General features: G+C 37.4%; 1 protein-coding gene across 1 annotated transcript in view; it reads right to left on the bottom strand.

The window, feature by feature from the left end:
• Positions 1–15,543, bottom strand: part of usp28 (ubiquitin specific peptidase 28) — a 119,904-nt gene that overhangs the window by 43,768 nt on the left and 60,593 nt on the right. The window contains 5 exon segments of the mRNA XM_039764004.1: positions 1,493–1,641; positions 5,828–5,904; positions 9,175–9,245; positions 12,715–12,852; positions 13,822–13,908. Coding sequence (XP_039619938.1) covers positions 1,493–1,641; positions 5,828–5,904; positions 9,175–9,245; positions 12,715–12,852; positions 13,822–13,908 — 522 coding nt within the window.

Raw genomic sequence — 15,543 nt, forward strand, 5'->3', positions numbered from 1 at the left:
AGAGAATGTCAGAGAGGGTGAGATACAGGCAGAGACAAGCAAACAATCAAGCTCCGCGCGGGATGCATATCTTATAGCATTGAGGAGTTTTAGTTAATATGTAATACATGCTCTGATTGGGTAGCTTCTAAGCCATCCGCCAATAGCGTCCCTTGTATGAAATCAACAGGGCAAACAAACTGAGGAAGCGTGTAGCATAAATTAAAAGACCCATTGTCCACAGAAATCCGTGAACCAGCGAAAAATCTGTGATATATATTTAGATATGCTTACATTTAAAATCCACGATAGAGTGAAGCCGCGAAAGTCGAAGCGCGATATAGCGAGGGATTACTGTAAATAAATAATCCATAAAAACAGGGTAAAGATGTAGGTTAAAATCCAATAAATAGCCATTAAAATCAGAGGTTAAAGCCAGAGACAGTCCATGTAAAAAATAAGCCCCAATGCTTCCTTCTGAAAGTCTGCCAACAAGTACAGTCAACCTTCAAATTTTGGCTCAGGTTTCCATTGCCTGGCCTTTGGCAATCCTGGAGCGCCACACTGAGCCGCACATCTCTCCTGCCACCAGTCTCTCAGCATCTGTGGGAACACCGCATTTCAGGCTGCTCCTACTCCCAGTAAACACTCAGTAGGAGCGCCCCTTCCACAGCCTCTGGCTCCTATAGCCCCAAGACTCACACCCGACCACCTGCCTCACTAGTGTTTAGATATGTGCCCAAAAAAAGAAGTCTGACTGCAATCTCATACCATTGCTTGTGTATTGAAGTGTCAGCATAACACTGGCAGATCTAAACACTAGGGTGGAGAGTCATTTCGCATACTGAAGAGTCTATAGCTGCAGGTGGAAGCTGTCTCCACACTTTTCATGGCATTACACATATACTTTGTCAGCAGTACTTCTCTCACTGCTTCTACGCAGAGCATACCATTCTATGGCTGGCAGTGATGATGCAAATACATGAAAAACAAAAGGCATACAGCCTTTACAGCCTCTGGTGGCTGGTTTTGGTAATTTATAGAACATTATTACCCTATTGTCCTCCTGTGGCCCACGGCTTTAAGTATGAATGGTCTCAACTCGGTTGGCTGTAAATCAGCTCACGAATGTATTCTCAAACATGCTTAGTGAAATATAAGGTCTTGGGTTGGAGGCTACCCTAGCAGTACTGGTTAATGGAAGGAATATGCCAAGAACAGGGAATCAGTCCATCATCTTGAAATCACAGAATCTAAATACTTAATCTAATCAGTCCATATACTGTATAAACAAAATGAAGAAGACACAATATATGTTCACTGGAAGCTTGTGAAATGTATATGCTATAAATTGTACACAATTATTTTAGAACATAGACTGAAAAACCCAAAATAATAGAATTAACATGTGCAAATTTCCACAGGCATTATTAACATTAATTTCTAATCATTTATTCCAAAAGATGCACATTTCTTTTGAGTTAAACAAAATAAAATTCAGTAAAATACCAACCTCTTGGCTGGAATGGATGGTCTGATCTGAATGCAAGGCCTCAATCTCTCCTTCAACCATGGCACCTTCCAGGCATTCATGTAAGCTGTCAAAGCCATTTACCTGCAAAGGATACTGTCCGAAACGTTCAATATTGGATAGGGTTTTACCTGAAAGAGAAATCAAGCAAAACGTTTGTCAACAAATTTTCAATTAGAAAATTCTTTCAAACACCAGCTTTATTTCTATGACAGGCTTAGTAAAATGTTAATAAAAACAATTGTTTTTAAACCTTTCTCACAATTTATTTAAAGAAAATTGTTAACACCCATGACTCTGCAATTTAATATTTTAATGCAATTTCCATATTGCTACACTACTGAAATACACCTTAAAGCATTATGCTAAAAGAATATTTTTAAAGACATTCAAACTCGCTTAACAGTATTTATTGCTTATACAGTAATCCCTCCTCGATCGCAGGGGTTGCGTTCCAGACCCCCCCGCGATGGGTGAAAATCCGCGAAGTAGAAACCATATGTTTGTATGGTTATTTTTATATATTTTAAGCCCTTATAAACTCTCCCACCCTGTTAACATTATTAGAGCCCTCTAGACATGAAATAACACCCTTTAGTCAAACGTTTAAACTGTGCTCCATTACAAGGCAGAGATGACAGTTCTTTCTCACAATTAAAAGAATGCAAACATATCTTATCTTCAAAGGAGCGCCATCAGGAACAGAGAATGTCAGAGAGAGCGCTCGCTAAGAAAAGCAAACAATCAAAAAATCAATACGTGCTTTTAAGTATACAGAAGCACCGAGATAAAGCAGCATTTTGTAGAGGAGCGTCCGTGTCCTCTGTGCAAACAGCCGCTCTGCTCACACCCCCTCCGTCAGGCAGAGAGAGTGAGAAAGATAGAGAGAAGCAAACAATCTCAAGCACCGCGCGGGAAGCATATCTTATATCATTGAGCAGTTTTAGTTAATATGTAATTAATGCTCTGATTGGGTAGCTTCTAAGCCATCCGCCAATAGCTTCCCTTGTATGAAATCAACTGGGCAAACAAACTGAGCAAGCATGTACCATAAATTAAAAGACCCATTGTCCGTAGAAAGCGGCGAACCAGCAAAAAATCCGTGATATGGATGGTTTATAAAGCCTTAAATAATCTTGCCCCATCTTATATATCGGAATGTCTGACACCTTATATTCCAAATCGTAACCTCAGATCCTCAAATTAAGGTCTCCTTAGAATTCCAAGAACAAAGCTTAAAAGAAGTGGTGAGGCGGCCTTCTGCTGCTATGCACCTAAAATCTGGAATAGCCTGCCAATAGGAATTCGCCAGGCTAATACAGTAGAGCAGTTTAAAACACTGCTGAAAACATATTACTTTAACATGGCCTTTCTATAACTTCAATTTAATTTAATTTAACTTAATCCTGATACTCTGTATGTTCAATTTCCTTATAATAACTACTCATGGTGGCTCTAAAATCCGTACTGACCCCTACTCTCTTTTCTGCTTCTTTTTCCGGTTTCTTTGTGGTGGTGGCCTGCGCCACCTCCACCTACTCAAAGCTTCATGATGCTTTAACAACGATGGATGGATTTAAAGGCAGAAGTCTACGTGACCATCATCATCATCATCATCATCAAGCCCTTCCGTGAGAACCCTAAATCCATAGAGGACTGTTTCATTTATGTTAGGTAGAATGCCCAGAAGGGACTGGGCGGTCTCATTGTCTGGAATCCCTACAGATTTTATTTTTTCTCCAGCCGTCTGGAGTTTTTTTGTTTTTCTGTCCCCCCTGGCCATTGAACCTTACTCTTATTCGATGTTAATTAATGTTGATTTATTTTGTTTTCTTATTGTGTCTTTTATTTTTCTATTCTTTATTCTGTAAAGCACTTTGAGCTACTGTTTGTATGAAAATGTGCTATATAAATAAATGTTGTTGTTGTTGTATATATATTTAGATGTGCTTACATTTAAAATCCGCGATAGAGTGAAGCCGCGAAAGTCGAAGCGCGATATAGCGAGGGATTACTGTACTCTCTTCCCAGTATAAAAATACCAACTGTAGAGCCAGCTGGTTTGTTTCATTTTTAAACTTTAGATCACAAATTATTATCTACTATAAGTGTTCAAATGGAGTATTTCACAAAGCCATTTGCATATTTTTCATTGTCAGTTTCTTTTCAGTTAACAATTCTACTATTAGACAGTTGCCTCCTGCTGTTATTGATGAGAGTTGGATAGCAGAGCAAATCCTCATTCAGTTACTTTGCATAAGCATGTCATCCATCAATACCATTATGCGGTAATGAAATATTTTACACTTCTATTATTTTATAAAATATAGAACATCCAAGACATAAATAAAAATATGAAATTCACAAAGCACTTGTTTTCATTTTTTGTGATCTTTTGATTTGGGAAAAAATAAGTTTTCCCTAGTTTTTTTTTTTCTTTACTAAGCTCTTTCTTTAAATGTTACTTCTATCTTGAAAGCAATTCTATATAAAAAACAGCAGTACAGTATATAGTTATCCGATCCACTAAACATTTTAGTACCCAGCTGAATACGTTTGGTTAAAAGCAAATTGTAAATTTGTTGTGCTGATTTTCATGCTACTATGGGAGCAGGTTTATTTGTTGAGCTGATTGTTTTTACTTTGTGGGAGTTCATTTTCTTTAAGCTCTTTCATATCTGACTATTTTTCAGAGTTACACTGAAACATACACAGTATGATGCTTTAATTTCCTTATAGGATGCATTTTGGAAAACATTAATTCATTGTATAAGCATGTTTATTTCACCACAGGAATGCAGAGGGTCTGATCTTATTCTGGCAACGAAAAGAATAAGAAAAGAAGCAGACCTGGACAGCATAATAGTCCACTGCAAGCCACACTCTCACTATCATACAGTACAGTAATGATGGCTACCAAATGGTTTTATATTATTATGAAACCATCTCTAATACAATGCAGAATTCACGATGCATTCTGTGATGGTGAGCTGCTTAGCACCAGAGTCAGCAAATCAGCACCAAACCATAACATTTCAACCAACATGCTTTACAGTTGGTAGGTTCTTCTGGTAAAATGCTGTGATTGTTTTTGCCAAACCTGTTTACTGGTACTATGGCCAAATCACTCTCTCTTTGCCTCATTTGTCCAAAGCACTTTGTATTAGAAGTCCTGTTTTCTGCATAGGTGTTCAGTAAATATTTGTTTTGCCTTGATGTTCTTTCTGGACAGCAAAGATTTTCTCCTGACACATGTATATGTAATTTGTGGTCGCTTTCTAATGGCAGACACATGCACTTTGACATTAGCAGTGTCAAAGTGTTCTGGGGTTCTTAAAGACTTCTGCTCTGCCGTCTGTTCTTGGATTGCACTTGCTGATGTGGCCTGGCCTGGACAAGTTGGCAGTTTTTTTTTTTTTTAAATCTTCTTCACTTGTAGTTGATTTTGTGGACAGTGCGATACTTGATTTCCAATTCTTTGGAAATCTTTTTTTAATCTCTTCACAGACTCATAGGCAACCATAATCTTCTTTCTGGAAGTCTCAGACAGCTCCTTCAATCTAGGCATTGTGATAACACACAATTCAACAACAAAGACTGAACCAAACTAAATGTCTGTGGTTTAAATAAGACAGGTTCCTCGAAGATCCTCTCTGATGATTCTCTAATTATTTTCACCTTACATGGTGCATCTAATTCAAATTTTTGGACAGGGGTGTATTTACTTTTTTCACATGTGAAATTTGCATTTATTTTAATTTCAATTGAATGTTTAATTATACTGTTTAAATGAACTAGTTAAATGAACAAAACTTGCCCATATATGTTAAAAAAGGGAAAAAAAAACATCTCATAGGGAGAACTTATTTTCCCACAGTACTGTATCTCTGGTTTGAAAATTCCCTACTGCAATAGAGGGTTTCTGTTTAAACCTCATGTACTTTTTGTAATGTCCACTGGGTATTACAGTGCTCACACAAGGTATTAAGAACACACACACACACACATACCCACAAAGCAAAAAAAACAGATTAAACTTGGATATTTTTTCTTCAGTCTTTTAAATGCAACACGGCAAAATGTTGGTTGTGATTTCATAAAATTATGAACGCATCTAACTCTCGTGTTGTCATCAAAAACAGAACATTAATGGACAAACCCTGTACTTCTAATATGATCCAATAATTACAAGTAATCAAATATAAACCTAAAGACATTAAAAAAGTTTCAAATGGTTCAATGGAATCAGTGAAAACTGTTATTTTAAAACATATGCAAAATTATTCAAAACCTTAGCTAAACAAATCTTGAACATACCATTATGTGTTCGTTCTGCCAAGAAGGTGCCATAAAAAAGTTGGACCATTGGGTTTTCCTGTTTTCCAGCTGGGTTACTATAAAACATTGAACAGAGAACATTTAAGAAAGAAACAACATGGGGCACACCGAATTAAAGCCAAATACTCTTTGGAGCACATACAAAACATTTGAAAAAAATCTTTGGTATTAACAGAAAGTGCTGTAGGAATGTAACTATGCGAATAATCCTATTCCCATGTCAGGGTGGCAGTGAATTAAAGAGTTAAGTGGGCAAGCACAAATCACACCTATTTAGGGTGACCAGATTTAAGTTTGTGAAAAAGAGGACACTTGGAAGAGGGTCGGGGTAGGTGGGTGGGGGGGGGTTTGGGGGAGAAGGGCATGTGGCACAATGGCCATGTAAATGCATACAAATGTGTCTACAGTCATGGCTACTAGGTCATATTATGATAATTAACTTTATTGGCCTTTAACAAGACTAAAATGCAGAAACTAAAACACCAATACCACTTTCAGTGGTGTGGTGCTTTTAATGTACCTCCAGAAGATAACTGTTGGCCAAATGACAATTCTTTCTGTTCAATGTCTGACCCTAAATAAGGCAATAATAATAAAATAAAATAAATTAAATTAAAACATTTAGCATACCTCAAAATATTTCTTAAAAGGCCACAGAATAAAATAAGACAAAATAAAAAGTCAGCCATTTCAGTAGACTTTTAGTCCTCCTGATGTGGTTGAGCATACTTTTCAGCACACTGCATCTTTGCCAATAGTCTGTAATTACTCATCAGGTAGGCATGAAAGTCCTTGTATGTCGTGTGTTTAAAATTGTACTGGGTGCACAGAATCCCCTTCAGTGAATCAACAGACAGGTGATTCCTCTCCTTGATCCATTGGGTTTGCTCTTCTCAATAAATTTCCTTAGGCTGGTGACCTGATCAAAGCACTTTATATCATACATTTTCAACTCTTTTATAGCTAGGTGCTGGATACAGTCTTCTACATCATTCCAGTCTGGGATCTCAATCAGATCCATCCACATGAAAGAGGAAAACTCCTCAATGGGCGCCATCCATTTCTCTAGATAATCTAGACACGCACTGTACATGCCTAGACATGAGGAATGAAATGGTCACATCTTTGCCCAAATCCATACTTCTGCTTCTGTGCCAACATACTCTTAACTTCAAGAAGCTTGAAGTTCTTGATCTTGCATTCATGAAGCATGGTGTCAATGTTGTTCAAAATCTTCCTTACTTCCACATTTGAATTGTTCTCCCTCTCCATCTCCTGAATGTACGACTGAAACACACATGAGTGGATGCATTTGTCAGATGTAAATCTCACTGAACTCATCTTCAAAAAACTTCTTGATCAGTGTGGGTGATTTTTCCTGTGACAAAAAAAATTCTTTCAAAGCTGGATACATCTGGAGCAGTCTCTCAATTCCTGGGAATAATGACAGCCATCGTGTCTTGCTGTGAGAGAGGAGACTTCTATATTCTACATCAGCAAACTCACAGTACTCCTTCAGACTCGCCATGCACACAGTGTAGATGTAGAAGGACTGATAAATTTTGAAGATAATGTTCTCAATGTCAACATCTAGTGTGTCTGCCCTGTGGTAAACACAATTGTTCCAATATATGTGGTGGGCAGCCCACTCCAGTTAGACTTGTTCTACAAGGACTTTAAGTTCGCAAAAACATTCTTTCCCTCCACATGATGCCAGATTCCCCCATACACTGTATTGCAGTTGTCACCTGTAAATTCAATACATGTAGAAAATATCCCTTTCTTTTCCAGTGTTTCTTTGATGCATGACACAATAGTGTCAGCTGTGTCAGCAGCAATTTACTTTGCATGCCACCAATCTTAAAATAAAAATACTGAATGAGCAGAGGGATTATTTTCACAGCTCCGTGATTGCTGCCATCAGTGGACATGCCATAATAGGGAATGTCTTCAAGTGCTTCCAGAGCAACTTCGACAAAATGTGGGGCTATCAAGGCATTAACAATCATTTCTGTCTTAGTGTGAGCACTTGAGAATTTTAGAGCTGTCGCAGAATCTGTGAAAACCTTTCTTAAAAAGTCAGATGTGCAGTCCATTGCCCTGTAGCTATTGTGATGCTTTACCATATGGAAAGCAAAAGCACTCTCTGCAGCAGTTACAGCACTGTCTGTTTTAGTCACGAAGTACACCGTTAATTTACTCAGTGAGCTCTCTCCCCTCGATGCAGTTTTATGTTTTGCAGAACTCACATAGGCTTCCAGATCTTTGGCACCTTTATTTGACACTGACAGAAAAGTGCCTGCTTTGAATGTTACGCACTCAGCTTCCCATGCATCACAACCAAGACGAAAACATAGGTATTTTTTTCTTTAGTTTGTCCGTGAATTTACATTTAGGCATTTTCTAACTACAAATGCCAGGTGCCATTTGCTGTTGTAAACAAGGAAGCTTGTGGTGCTGAGGACAATCACTGGTGCTATCAAGGTGTACCAATGTTGGCATGAAGAGTGAGTGCGACCGACCAATGGCGATAATTCCCTTTCCAAAACTATTACTTCGCTCCTCCCTCTACTCACTTCCACTCATTTACGCAGCAAGGCTATAAAAAGCAAGTGGAAGTGAGTAGGGGGAGGGTGAAGTAACTCATTTGGGAAAGCCCCAGGGAAGCACAACCCAAATCCAATATAAGAATGTTTGAGGCTGAGGTAGAATGAAGTCCCAGACGATTTTAGAATCCCGGCCTGACGCATTTTTTAGGTCTTAAAAAGAGAACATGTCTGGAGAAAAGAGGACATTTGGTCACCCTACACCAGTATGTAGTGTGTTTCCTCTAAATTTTGAAAGAATACCAAAATTTTTAGTGCTTTTATTTTATCAAAATGTGCAACGGTTTCACATTTGAGGCAAGCATCAATGGCTAATTGAGTTTAAAGATTTAAAGAAAAAAATGGTGTGAATTGTAAATGTTTATAAAACTAATCTACTATAAAGTGAAATGAGTTAATATTGCCTTACCATGTTTTGTTTACATATTACATACGTTATCTTATGTCCGTGTTGACAATTTCAGGTTTTCTAAACACATTATAAGTTCAAAATATAAATTTATTGCAGAAAATAATTACAATGTACTGTATGTGTCCATATTTTATTTATGTTTGAAAAACTGATCTGAGCATCTGCTCTTAATTCAAACTTTCAATAAGAAGTATTTCTTTGGATTTGCTAAAAGCCAAATTTACTTAACAGTCTACTCTTAATTAACAAACTGCATTTACTCCTTGTACTGCATCTAGAACAAATAAATATAAATCACTCAAACCTACTTTCCATCAGCTGTCAACTGGAAGGCATCTTCTAGCCAGTCTAGGAGTTTGTGGGTGAACTCACTAACATCCTGTTGTACCAAAAATAGTTCACAATATTTGATTAGAACCAAGAGATACCACATATCATGAACACTATGATTAAAGACACTCTTCACAGAGTTATGCACATAAATATATTTTACCATTATTCATTTAAAAGTTATTTCAATTCAATAAATTTTTTTCAAATAACAAAACAAATCAGGTTTTCCTGCTTCAGGTAATAAATATTTCAATCAGCATCATGCTTACAGGCTGTTTTCCCTGCCTTGATTTACATATGTGTCATATTCATATTAGTGTGCACATCTTCACGGCATGTTTTCTTGGGGTGCCCTGTGAACACTTTCCACCTGCACTGAAACTGTGTAAGGAATATCCTTGTTGGTTCTACTTTCCTGTAAAGACACATCAGCCATCTATCTATCTCAACATTCTCATCTCAGTATGAGGAATTTTGCTTATTTTTCCAACTTTCACAGTCCATATCTCACTTGCATTCACTAGAGCAGGTCTAACACAGCAGCTGTACGCGTTACCCTTCATATGCAAGGAAACACCTTTGCTTAAAATTACAACAGAAAGATCCCTAAACTTATTCCATGTACTTCTTACTCTGGCAGCAACTGTACTGGAGCAATCTCCTTAAATATTTAATATATCTCCAAGATAGCAGGAACTGTCACATGTTTCAAGACTATGACTTTTGACCTCAAGAAACATGAAAGCTGTATTGGTACTTTAACTGTCCAAAAGAGCCTCTGACACCACTACATTGGCTATGGATCCACAAGTCACAACTGATGCATAAAGTAGAGTTCATCCCAACCACTCCTCGATACACTCCACAGGGATATTTGCAATTTACTAGAACAGTATCTTGCCTTTTGGAAACCTTGTCACACATTATTTTTGGTCTTAGCTTTGTTAACTTTGAGAGCTCTTTCTTCAAGGCAGTGCATCTACTGGATTAGCTTCTCCTTTAACACTAGAATCTCTGAAACCTACGAAAAGACTTGTAATCCTGGGCCACCTTAAATTCCTTTGAACCTCATCATCAGTTCCTTTGTTTTCCAAATGTGCCAAGCAGCACAGGCAGCAAGCAGCCTGCTATCACATCCCACCACAACTCCAGGCACCTCACACCCAGATAAACAGACTTGAGCTCTGACACATTTGGAAAACAGGGCTTCTAGCACAATAGTAAAGATAAGCACAATCAAGATGGACCCTTGATGAATTCCTACCCCGATGTCAAAATAATCGCTATAGCCCATATTGGTTCAGACTTTCGTTTTAGCTCCCACATACATGGTCATCACTGCTTGTACTAATCATTCCTTGATGCCAGATTCTCTTATGTCCTTGAGGCTACCTCATGAGGTACTTGATCAAAAGCCGTCATAAGGTTGACTAATGCCCACCAAAGTTCAATTCCTTTTTCTTGGTAATAAAAATAAATAAATAAATAAATACTCTCTTTCTGTTCTTTTATTTACTTCACCAATGCAGTTATAAGACCTTGATGGAGGAAACAACATACCATTGATATGCACCGAGCTAAAATGTGTGTGTACACATCTAAGAACTAAATAGTGAGCCCCGTGTGCAGTAGGATTACTTTTATAATTAATTAATCCTTGGATAAGTGTTTACCTGGGAAAAAATTTGTGTAGTCAATAAGCTTAGAAAAGTGCTAATTATGGTTTTTAGAACAAAGATAGCATTCCAAAAAGAAACATGGCTGTGGATATTCTACTTTGTAAAAATCCATTTACTGATTATATCAGCTTACTGAGCATAAAATTCTCATTAAAGAAGTAAATAAAGAGAAATACACCTTTCTATCGCATTTTACAAAAAAATGGCAATTGGAAATATTGAAACAAAATGCGGCGGCACGGTGGCGCAGTGGTAGAGCTGCTGCCTCGCAGTTAGGAGACCGCTTCCCGGGTCCTCCCTGCGTGGAGTTTGCATGTTCTCCCCGTGTCTACATGGGTTTCCTCCGGGCGCTCCGGTTTCCTCCCACAGTCCAAAGACATGCAGGTTAGGTGGACTGGCGATTCTAAATTGGCCCTAGTGTGTGCTTGGTGTTTGTGTGTGTCCTGCGGTGGGTTGGCACCCTGCCCAGGATTGGTTCCTGCCTTGTGCCCTGTGTTGGCTGGGATTAGCTCCAGCAGACCCTGTGGTGTAATGGGGTCCACAGCTCGTTGAGAAAAGGCCATTCATTTTAAATAAATAATCACCGCACCCGAGGCGGCCGTGAGGAGGCGATGTTGTAGCGAGCAGCGGGGCAGTGCGTCGATGTGGGCGTTTCTCACCGTGTGCACAGGTGAGGAACTGCCCACATTCGTGATTGCTCCCGTGGCTAATGCTACAGCTGTGATGGCCCCTGGTTATTTATAAAGAAGCGCGAGTCGGTTGTAGAGGTGAAAAAGAAACGATCGGAGAGAAAAAAGGAAAGGAAAGAGGACAGAGGTTACAGGGAGCGAGGAGGCATGCGGAGCAAGAGAGACGGACAGGCGGTGCGTGCGTGTGGTGAGCGCACGATCGAGGGCAGCTGTAGGGAAGCTGGGTGTTAGGCCAACACCCAGACGTTTGAGTTGATGTTGCTCCCGCTGAGTGACCAGGTAGCGGGAGTGCCTAGAGCAAAGCGACGAGCCGCAGAAGGCCGGGGAAAGGCAGCGGAAGTCGGGAGGCTTGGTGGTGGAGTCCCCAATGTGTGCGTCCTGGTCATTGGTGGACATCAAGTCTCGGGGACTGGGATGAGTGCCAGACCGAAGCCAGGGATCGGGAGGTCTCCAGTCTCGCGTGTGTTGTAAGAGGGCAGCTGCAGAGAGCGTCTTGCCTGCTGCTAAGCCCAAACGGGATAAGCAGGTGAGACGCTAACAGAAACGTTGCACCGGATTTATTATTGTTTTAAGATTGCTTCCTAAAGAAGATTTTACCTCTCGTTTTAAAGGATTGTTTTTTCTATTGATTTTTAACCTCCACGTTCTTTTTATGGATTATTTATTTAATGAAGAACTTTGAAACTGCACTATTTATGGAACACTGTTTTTGTTGACTGTTTTTAATAAAAGCACTGTTGCACCTTTTGTATACCTTCCCCTTGCTCAGTTATTTGCCTCCATTGACTAGCTCACTCGGTTTCATTATCGACGGTGTTGGGTTCAAGGGTTCCCAAACATCAAAGGGAGTGTGGAGCCAGAACCCACATCGTCACAGACCCCCGTGACCCTGTAGTTAGGATTCAGCGGGTTGGAAAATGGATGGATGGATGGATGAAATAAAATGCCAGGCTGTTGAAGGACTATTGGTATACACTTAATTATATGCTTTTGTATGACTCAAATCTACATAATGTACACTTATGTATATACTTGTCAAAGGCAAAAAAATACCTACTGTCTGGATACATAATAAAAATATAAATTGTTTAACACCCACCAACTATATGAAGATCACAACAAGACAAAAAGCCATACAAATATTAACCTGTTGGGCTTCAGTTGTGCGAAAAGCATCTTTCAGCAACTCAACAGCGGCAGAAGGATCTACAAACTTTCGATTAGTACCAACCATGAGGGCAAAGAGACACCGAAGCTCCTGCATGAAAGCAATGTTTCTCTTCACCTGCATAAACCAACAACAACCAAATTTCATATACTATGTTTAAAACTGTGCAATATAAGAATACACATTATAGTATTGACCCAATAATTTTATTCTAGATGACTTTGGAATAAGTACACCTAAAAAAAGTCACATATTCAGCTAAAATGACAGAGAATTGGCAAACATTATTTTAAACAATTCTGAATTTGTTGTCTTTACAGTTTTCCTAAATATTAAACTTTGCTACTTCAGAGTGGGCATTTTTGGTATGTTTTAAGGCTTTTATTTTTATATTTGGACCTAGCTCCCATCAGTTCCATTTTAAATATAACAACAGGCTAGGTATTTTTTTTAACTTATAAAAATGTTTCACGTTAGAACACAATTTCATGTGTTAAAACTAATATATACATACATATGTTCTGAAGAAATAAGTTACATTTGAAATATATCAAACACATCTTTTAACATAATCACTTTTAACAGATCCTGTCCAAACACCATTTATTGTAATATACTTTCTGGTTTTTATAATGTTATTAAACATTTATTATAACAATATATTAATGTTATCTGCTATGCTAAGAACAAATGTGAGGACTTTCATACCACTTTGAACCACATTAATTTCTCTGTTTACTTCCTTCATCTGAATTATATATATTTATTGTATTTTTTTCCATATTTTTTGAGCAACACTTGTGAACATTAAAACACAAAACCCATTAGATAAAGTCTAGTTAATAAATAATTGGTATATGCCAAGTAAATGGAACTGGCTACTTTAACATATATACATACACATACATATATTTTCAAACAGGGAATTAAGACACATTTGATTAAAATTCATTAAAATATAAATGTAATAATTTGTATGATTTTTAATGTTTTGATTTCTTTACTGGAAATGCTTAATGATTAAAAAAAAGAAACCACATTTTTAAAATTTAAATTTCCCCCTTTTATTTTCTTAAATAGCCTTACCCTCTGGTTTTTGCAGTTTTCCAAGATGCTTTGAGGAACACTATAATTCAAGACCAATTTTCGGAATTGTGGCAAGTGAAACAGGGACTAAAAAGAGTACATCAGAAGTAACAAAATTACTGCAAATACACCATTATTTAATTATGCAGATAGCAGGAATTAAATCAATAAAGTACTATCACTAGCTCCACAGAATCAGTAATGTGCATTTTCTAAACTATTACAGGGATGGCAGTAATTGTTGCTTCCACTTGTTTGTTTTTGTTATCTTTAATAAAAAAAAAAACATACAAGAGAAGATATTTTCCTTTGTTAAAACACTTTATTATCTCAAAAAAATATCAGTACATATAAGGAATATGGTATTAAGTTTTTGTTTCCCTATATTACAAATCTCTAAAAAATATGTGACCAGAATCATCAGAATCTACCAAATACAGTTTTTTTTGACGAATGGGGAATCTGCACACTGAACTATTAGCCATCTGATGGATTCAAAAGCAATTGCGACTTATTTATTTCTTTATTGAAATATTTCCTTAAAACCCAGGTAGAACATGTAATATTCAAAATTGAAAAGTTATATTTTCCAGTGATATGCTATTAAATCCATTACAAATAAAATTATATTTTTTCCCCTAATACTTGTACTTACTTGCTGTTCCCAGCTAGATTTTCCTTTAGGAGTAAACCTCAGTGTTCATTTCTGTTTACTGTTTGTAAGTATTCTAATAATTGTGCCACATTTTTGAGTCAGAAAACCATACGAGTTGAAGATTGTGCCTTAACTTTACTGTTGTGGCATAAGGCCGGCGGTTGTAGTTACTAAAAAAAACATTTTTTTTTTTTATGGCAAAATGGGCTATTTTTAAAAACAGTGACTTTTGACAAATATTAATTTCCAATAAACTCAAATGGTTTACTTACAATTACAAAAAGAATGTCTTTTTACCAGCAAAATGTTGAGAAGCATCAAGTATACAGCATATCAAGAAAAAGTATCTTTCTTGAAATATATATGGAAGGGTAGAATGCAAGAAAAGTTACAGTCATCCTAGTCACTAACTTCTTTTGATTACTGTAGGTTTTGAATGGGCTTTGCTCTCCAGTTGTCTTTGATAAACTCCATCACACATTACAGGGTGGTCCAGATCTAATTATGCAGATCCAGATCGTCTGGATGACTTTGATTTATGCAGAGACAATTCCAGTTCAGCACAAAGACGATTCTTCATGTCGTCAGTTCGTACATTTCTCGATGGTTTAGGATTTTTCAGGTGATTTTCTATGTAATAAACTTAAATGTAACTAAAAGTTATATATAATGAAAATTGCAAAATTAGATCTGGACCACCCTATATATTCTTGGAAAACATATTTCTATTTAAATTGTGTTAACAAACTTTAGATATATACTACAGTGCTCACAACTACAACTAAGTTACTGGTATGGTGTTTTGAAAAAAAATGGCTGTTTCTTAAGAGCTAAATTTCTGACCATATGAAACATATACAGGTCTTTTTAAGTGTTCAGCATGTAAATTAAGCCCTTATATCCTTTTTTCAATTTCTGTATTTTTATTGGGATCCATTATGGGGCAATATATTGCTTCATTTATTGCTGAAACAGAACTACATCACTGCCCACTGCTCTCCTGTTGTTGGCTTCCAACTGAAATCTTTCTATGAAAAATAATTATGAATTTGCAATAATGGTGATGT

Source organism: Polypterus senegalus, chromosome 9, assembly GCF_016835505.1.
Source record: "Polypterus senegalus isolate Bchr_013 chromosome 9, ASM1683550v1, whole genome shotgun sequence".
NCBI lineage: Eukaryota > Metazoa > Chordata > Cladistia > Polypteriformes > Polypteridae > Polypterus > Polypterus senegalus.